The following is an 8,862-nucleotide window of genomic DNA, read 5'->3' as shown; positions in this document are numbered from 1 at the left end:
GTCTAGCATCCTTAATGGGTCTTATACAAAGCCTCTTTGATTTTTCAAAATTGAACCTTTTTCGAGTTTTTTTGTATTTTTGTAAGCAACTTATTATCATATTACAAATCATAACACCTATTCAATCAATAGATTTCATATCAAAATCATAACAATAAATCTAAATCATAACAGAAATCAGAAACTAATTGAAAACAGAAATGACAATTACTCCATTCTCTATTTCTCCATCAAAACTTATCAAAACTTCCTCATTTCTCCATTCTTCAACACAACAGAAATCAAAATTACTCCAATACCCACAAAGATTAAGTGTTTTAACATTTAAAAACGAGAATTGAAAACAGAATTTGAAAACAGAAAATGATAGTGTGAATCTGCACATGAAATTATTTGTGATTTTGCTTCAACACAACAGATATTGATATTGATATTGCTTCAAATTAATGGCGGTTCTTCAACACAACAGATATTGATATTGATGTTGTTTCAAATTAATGGCGGTTCTTCAACACAATAAAACCACAAAATACATTGAAATCACTACCAAATTAAAGAAAAATTAAAGAAAACCAAAGATATGGAGTACCTGGAGTCTCGACTGAAGTGGAGAAGACGGCTGGAGATGGCGATGGCGATGGATGGCGAATGGCAATGGAGGCGCAGAGATATTAGAGGAGAAAGAGATATTAGGGTTACTGGAGTAGACAAGTAGTGGAGTTTAGGGCTTTAGGCTTTAGGCGCAGACATGTTTTCAACTTTTCATTATATTAGAAATAACGGATATTTCATGATATACCACTGAGTTTCTTCGAAATTCACCATATACCACATGAAATGTTTTAATTCACCATATACCATTGAGTTTACGTCCGTTATCACAGAATACCATTAATGACAACTGCCGTTAGTGTGTCGTTTGTGGTAAATTACCACTATGCCCTTACGCATTCAAGGGGCGCCATTGTTAGGCTTGACTTCCCCAAACACAACGTATTTCTTCAAAAAATTGATCCTCCATCTTTCTTCTTCTCCATTCAATCCCACAGTGAGTTGCCTGAGTCCTTGTCAGATCTCATCAATCTAAAAATCGAGCAAATCCTCCATCTTGGAATTCTTCAGCGCAACCAAGCAAACCATACAACTCTTTTCCTCAACCAAAAACTTTCTCTCAGTCATATAATCAAACACCTTAAGTGCATCATGGAATTGCTTGTTATCAGCATAAACCCTCATCAAAAGGTCATAAAATTTTGCCGTAGTTTTGGGTTTATAACCAAATTGTTCCAAAACAGACGCCATAACTGAAGGTGGGCATTTGATTAATGGACTTTGTAAGGATGGAAAGCTCTGTGAAGCCTTAAAGCTTTTTGATAGGATGAAACTTCAAGGCCTGAAACCAGATGTGGCACTTTATAATAAGATCATTAATGGTTTCGTTGACTTGAATAAGTTTCAAGAGGCTGCCAACTTTCTTGATGAAATGGTTCTTGCTGGAATTTCACCCAATAGATTAACTTGGAGCACTCATATTAAAGTGCATAATGTTGTCATACAAGGACTTTCTGAGAGTGATCTTAACCGGGCTTTTTATTTGTATCTGAGTATGAGAACCAGGGGCCTTACGGTTGAACCTGAAGTTTTTCACTCCCTTGTCAAAGGTTTTTGCAAGAAAGGAGACTTGCTTAAAATCGCATTCTTGATGAGATGGTTGTGATGGTTGTCATCCAGATGAGGAGATATGGAAGGCTATATTGCGAGGTTTTCTTGATCAAAAAAAGACTTTGGAATCTATTGAAAACTTTCATATGCAGTTGGCACAGACTATTAATGAGCTTCAAAAGTTGTCTTAAAAGTCCTATAAAAGGAATGAGATGATAGTTGCACAACAATTGGCAGGTTTGAGTTCATGTCATTATTCTCTTCTGTCACATGCTACTGCTATACCGATTGCTGTTTACCTTTGCTTGTTTGTTTCAATTAAATCTCTTTTGCATTTTCTTCTTTAAACTATTACATTGAGTAAGATTGTAAATATACATCTTTGCATTTGTTTCTCTATACCCATTAATGCATTAGAACTAGAAGTAATACCTCTAAAATTTGGTCAATGGGGCTATATCATCGGAGTAAGACTTTTTACATGGGCTATAGTATAGTTGTTTCCTAGTTAGGGTTGTGCTTTATCTTGGCTTTATGTTTCTTTGACCATTTTTTGTTTGATGATGTTTATTGCACAACATGCACTCCATAGTATAATGAACAGATTTATTTGGCTATTTGGAGTCCATGGAAACAATGAGGTGGGGTTAAATACAGTACATATTTTGTGTCTTGCGGATGTTAAAAGTTGGCATATATTCAAGGCAGAACATGTACAAGACATAGAAGTCATCAGTTAGTGGTTAGGGGAAAACCAATTCCATGGCGCTGTGTGGGAAAAGCTACAAATAGTATACTGCAGATGACTCCTATTCCAATTTGTAGCGATGTAAGAATCTACTGGGTCTCTCTTGATGGTGCTGGATAGAAGCATTGAACTGTGTTCTTGTCAAACAAAGCAATTGCTGCAACAATATTTCTGATCTAATCCCACAAGATCTTGTCAAACTGATAAACATGGAAACCCTTAATCTTGCACATAACCATCTCTCGGGGAAGGTCCCATCGTCATTCTCAAATATGGTATTTGACGCAAATAAAAAAAAGTAAATGGTATATGGTGAATTATTAATTTACCACAAACGGCACACTGACGGCAGTTGTCATTAATGGTATTCTGTGCTAACGGACGTAAACTCAATGCTATATGGTGAATTAAAACATTTCGTGTGGTATATGGTGAATTTCGAAGAAACTCAGTGGTATATCATGAAATATCCGTAGAAATAAATTAAGAAATCAGAAATTTAAAATTAAAAAAAAAAGTTTAGGGTCCGAGTCCGGGTGCGGGTCTTCACCTTTGGACCCGAACCCGGACTCGTCAAATTTTTTTAAGATCCAGACCCGGATCCGGATCCGATGGGTCTAAAAAATTAAGACCCAGACCCTTAAAAAAGGGGCGGGTCCAACAGGGTCCTGGACCCATGACCATCCCTACTCACAAGAGTCAAGAACAAGATATAAATACAAAAGAAAACATAGCATAAATAATGGAGCAATAAAAAACAAGAGCAAGATGACAAATAATTAATAAAGTATCTTAGACACACCCCCTCAAATAAAATTGTATTTTATTAACTAGTCTACATTACACTTATGAAACAACTCTCATAGTCCTTAAGAATAGCCGCTCTAAGTACAAAGATCTCACCTTTAATGGAAATCTCACACACTACCAAATACAAACCACTCTGGTTTTCCAAATCCCCTTTTCCATGGATTAGCCTCTATACAATATATGTATTCTAATATGATTCAGGGGCCTTATATAACCCCAAACAAATATTTAACCCTAGGACAAAGCAGTAAGCTTGCTCCCCAAGTGTCGCGCAACAACAAAATGTCATATTTGTCATGCATCATAGTGCTCGAACAAGCATTGAATTAAGAAAAATAGCAAAATCTTTGTCCATATCTGTAATATCTGAGGAATTTACTACTTTAAAATTAAGAAATTTATAATAAATATTCGAACGAAAATTAATTTGGATTGAGTGAATAAATAATTGTACACTATGATAAATGAAGAAGCATTTGTGCCTAAGTTCATGACTAATATTATTATACAAATCTCTTTTAATTTTATTAGTTCTTTCCTTTTCTTTTCTTTTGTTTTGAATGCCCATTTCTAATGGCTAAGAGCATCAATAATGATGATTTTTTTGGGTCATATGACCAAACAAGGGAAAAAATAATAAAAATAATGATCTTTTATTAGGTGGGTTGGGGAATAGATCACCAAAAAGGTCTTCACGTGACCCGTTCTTGTGAACGGTTACTCAATTTTTTTCAAAAAAATTGCCATGTGTCGCGTTTTTATTGAACCATGAAAACCAGCAGCTCCCCCCGCACTCCCTAACACGCCAAACCCACATGGTTGCTTTTGATTGGTTGCCAAAAAATAGCCATTTAATGTAATTAACGGCTATTTTTGAATTTAATTAGTCTTTTTTTAAAAAAATTATACCAACGGTCATATATTTTCGAGATCTATAAATGAGACCCATATTGATATTTTTTGACATAATTTTATATTTACATATTTTCTTCTTATTTTCCTACTTTTATTTTGTTAAAAAATACCAAAATAATTATTTCAATAATCCCAGAAAAAAAAGATGTTGAAGATCGATATCAACCGATATTTGGCAAATAAGGATGATGTTGAAGATCAACAAACACATCTATCCTTAAAAGATGACTTGGTTGAAAATATCTTGCAAAAGTTTGGAGGGAACCGCAATTAATATATCATTTAAAATTTTAGCTTTTTAATTTGTAAATTTATTTTATATATGCGCATTGTAATCTTTATTTGAAGTTAACGAATTTTCCTTAATTATTATTAATGTCTATATTTATATTTATTAAAAAATATTAGTTTTATTAAAAGAATAATTTTTTTTTAATTATAAAATAGTAGATCTATTTTAATCAAATAAAAAATTATATTAACCTTGTACATGAAAATATTATTATAAAAAAATAAAAATAAATATTAGATAAATTAAGGAAGAGAAATTATAATGGGGTAGAAAAAGTAAGAAAGAAAAGATGATGACATTTTAAAAGAGGTCATTATTAATAAAATTAAAATAAAAGATGAATTTTTAGAGAAAAGAAAAGTTGTAAAATAATAGTCCTTCATGTGATTTTCGAAGCCAAGCAAAATGCCTCATATTTCCTCTGAAGCTCGAACCAAAATCGGAAGCTACTGGTTTGGTTTCATTCGAAACTTGATAAAAGCAAACCGCCTCAAATTTCACTTGTTTTGGGTTTATATTTGGAGGTACTGCTGCTTTCTTTGTGTCTTCTTTCGGAAATTTCAACAAGTATCAACAACATAACAGAGTACTCTTTTCTTCTTAGTTCTTTGCAATGGAATCCTAAACAGGAATTGCTCTTCTTTTGGCTTTGTGATATCAATTAAAAAGGTAGTTGTTATTCTTTGATATACTCTTTTACTTCTATCCTTATATATATATATATATATATATATATATATATATATATATATATATATATATATATATATATATATATATAAATAATCTTATTTCAAACAATCTTTATTCATGTTACTTAATGATTTGTTACCTTCATCAAGTGTCCTTATCATTATAAAATCAGCTTGTTTATTCAAGGCTATTATATACACGTTTTTTTTTTTATAAGGTTAGATTAGTTGCATCTTATGATGATTGAAATCGGATTAAAGGAATATTAGTAAGGATTAAATGTTGGATGATTTAATATTTTTGGAGCGATTATTAATTTTTGTGGAATTATATTTGATTAATGGATATGGGAATTTAAAATCGGTTAAGAAATATTTATTATTGATAAATATGGGTCAATGTGATGATGAGAACTTAAGTGTGGATTACAATTTTAGCAGTAGATTCTTCGAATGACTTAGTTTTGGTTAGTTTAGTGTTCTTGGATGTGATATTAGCCTTTTCGAATATTTGTGATGGGTTTAATAGTTTATACTTGTTAATTTGATGGCCAAGGAAGGATTAAGATATTAACATGATAATTAGAACCGTTAGAAGAATAATATTTTAGGAAGAAGAAATACAAAATTATGAATATGATATAAGTTTGGGTTTACGCTAGATTCTTTGGAATGTCCAAAAGTCATGATATTGAAAGTAGGGACGTTAGAATAAAATCTTGGTACGACAAGTTTTGTGTCTTTAAGTAATCTAGATTTCTTGGTGTAATTAAAAGCAACTTAATGATGTTACAAGTTTGAGTGCTAGACTAGTAACTGAGTTAAACTATGGTCTTAGGAGGAGATTTAATAAGTTATATGTTAGTATTAAGTATCGAACTCTCTTTGGTGATCATGTTTATTGTTATGCTTCAGGAGACGATTTCTCTGCGAAACCATTCTAGCTGATATCTGCAAATTGAACCCAACTCTTTGAAGCGCCGTCTTTGGTGAGTAGTAGCAGTCCCTTAAAGGGTCTGGCCAGACTACAATTTTGAAAATTGTTTTATTAAAGTTTGTGAAATTAAATTGTTGAGATAAGCTTGTTATGAATGATTATGCTGATCTTGATATGGTCAATGGATCGGGCTTACAAGCTGGTCATTGACGGAGTGGTGAGACATTGTCTCCTACTCCCTGTTTTGAGGTGAATTGTCATTCAAATATTGACTAGCCTCACCCGAGAATGACATAGCCTTAGAGCTATGGATGTTCCTCTCAACTAGACTCCCTATGCGCACATAGATCTAGGAAACTGATGTTGCTTTTAAACTTCTATTTTGAATTAATGTGTTTTGTTGTTTTGGATTGTTACTTCTCATTCATGTTCTTCTGACTCCCTGTTGTTTCCATCTTTTAGATTGTTTACAGATCGGTACCAGTCGGAATTGATGGGTTAGCGGAGGTGATTAGAGTTACATGGATGATATAGTGAACTGAATGTGTGAGTAGCTGTAGCGTTGTATTAGGTTTTTGGTAAATGTATGTTAGACTAGGTTGTGTTGGTTATGATGGACTTTTATAGTGACTTTTGTGTTTACTTTGTATTTAGTTAGATGTTTGGATTGAGAATTAGCTAATACAGCTATGTTTTAGAACCGGTGACCCCTTTGCATAAGTTTTGGAATTGAGATTTCAGTTTCTTGGGAAATAAATCCCGTGATGACCCTGTTTACTCGGTTAACGATAAGTCGGGTTATTACAATATCCACCATAAGCATAAGGGTAAGGGGGTTTGATTCTTGTTGTCAAACTTGCAAAACATGTTACTTGTGTAAGTAGACAAGTAATAAAAATTAAGGTAGGTTTGACTAAGTTAAATTTAGGTAATTTAGATTAGTTTAGTTGCTAACACAAGCTTAAAACTTAATTAAAGTTAATAATAGAAAATACTAGTTTTAATCTTAGAATAGTTAAATAAAACTTCTAATGCCGTTGAAATAATCTTTAATGAAAGTAGTTAAGAAATAAGAATTTTAAACGCAAAGTTTTAATAAATCGTAAATTAATTAAATGATTTTGAAATTTTTGTAATATAAAATAATAATCAAAACTTTTGGGCTCATATACAAATAATAAAAAAATTAGAGTTTGATATTCTAAATAATTTAAGAAATTGTACATGTAAAAGGAAATAAATATTAAAAAATATAATAATTGAATCCAATATCAAATCGATTTAGAGTCTAATAAAATAAAATTTTGAAATTAATTCGGAAAGGAATAATTGGTTGGAATAAGATTTTAGGAATTTAGTAAAGTTGGATGTGCTCAATAATCAAGCATTACGAATTAAATTAAAAGAATTAAGATTTAATCAAAAATGATTAATATTAGGAATTTCGAGTATGTTTTAATTTTCGTAATGCAGGTTGTGAAAAGAATTAAGGGGTACAATTGTACATGAATTAAAGAAAATAATTGCATACAACTGCCATTTCAAATGGTGATTTACTTAGTAACACAAAATTTAAAAAACTTTAACCAGTTATAACCGCTAGCTAAGATTGCGATTGTGTTATTAACCCGAAAAAACAAAAGATAATAACTCATTATACACCGCCATTGCAGATGGCGTTTTCTGTTCAAGGTTAAACCGTTACTTTAGATAGTGATTATGTATAACAGAGTTTTTTTAAAAAAGAACTATCCTGTGTGAACGGTAGCTGGGGAAGTATGTTTCCCATTGACGTACGATGAGAATTATTTCCCTAAATCATTATTTGGGAAAAAGATTCGAATTTAAAATAGAGACAAAACAATTATTAGGTTTGAGTTATGGTCGAAATTAATTTACTTATTTCAAATCTTCACATCAATTTATTATTAGGTCAATGAGTTAAAATTATTTTAAGATATGAAACGATGAGTGCTAATTTTCAATTGAATTTAAATTAATTTTGAATGGGATAAAAAATTAATTGTTCTCCTCAATAATGTGAACCAATGATTTGGACATATAAATCGAATATGATGAGTGTTGACTACTAGACACTAGTACGTGTGTTTTTTTTAAGCACGATTGAGCATATTCAGGTTGAAATAACCATTGAAATTAAAGTATATTCTCTTTTGATGTCTTTATATTCGTTCTCCGTTGAATTTTTCTGTATGAAGTTATGCCATGGCACCTACAAAATACAATAAGACTTTGTTTTGATTTGCATGAGCTATGATTATTGATCAGAAGTTGTCTTTACTATTGGCCAATAAATAACTTCAAATTGGTCCATATCCATATACATTAAAATTTGAAAATTAATGGTGTCAATTTTATTTTTGTAAGAAGAAAATATTAAATTAGAAAAATATATACATAATAGCAATAAGATTTAAGAAAACGTCAGTGATAGCATTAGGAATGATTATGGGTGCAGGATTTTATTAGACCTGCCTTAGAACCCGCCCCTTTTTCAAGGGTTTGAATCTTATTTTTTGAGACACATTAGATCTGGACCCGCTCCGGACCAATAAAGTGCTATAATAGCACTTCATGCTTGCCAAATACAAATCCATGTAAATCCAACAACGCCTGTCTCTTTGTAAAAGGCTTTGATCAAAGACCAAGAATTGACTACGTTGAAACTTTTAGCCATGTCGTTAAACCCGCAATACTCCACCTCATTCTTTCCATTACCATTTCCTATGGGTGGTCTCTTGGTCAACTTGATATCAACAATGCCTTTCTCCAAGGACTCTTACGG

At 31.8% G+C, this 8,862-nt stretch overlaps 1 protein-coding gene across 1 annotated transcript; it reads left to right on the top strand.

The window, feature by feature from the left end:
• The first annotated feature begins 1,378 nt into the window (after nucleotides 1-1,378).
• LOC130821617 (pentatricopeptide repeat-containing protein At5g46100-like) lies at nucleotides 1,379-1,853 on the top strand. The gene is made up of 2 exons (XM_057687405.1): nucleotides 1,379-1,661; nucleotides 1,732-1,853. The coding sequence occupies exons 1-2, from the start codon at nucleotides 1,379-1,381 to the stop codon at nucleotides 1,851-1,853; spliced, it is 405 nt and encodes a 134-aa protein (XP_057543388.1).
• The last annotated feature ends 7,009 nt before the right edge of the window (nucleotides 1,854-8,862 follow it).

Source organism: Amaranthus tricolor, chromosome 8 (assembly GCF_026212465.1).
Source record: "Amaranthus tricolor cultivar Red isolate AtriRed21 chromosome 8, ASM2621246v1, whole genome shotgun sequence".
In the NCBI taxonomy this organism is placed as follows: domain Eukaryota; kingdom Viridiplantae; phylum Streptophyta; class Magnoliopsida; order Caryophyllales; family Amaranthaceae; genus Amaranthus; species Amaranthus tricolor.
Note: the sequence above shows the minus strand (reverse complement) of the source record. Positions and strands in the feature narration are given on the sequence as shown.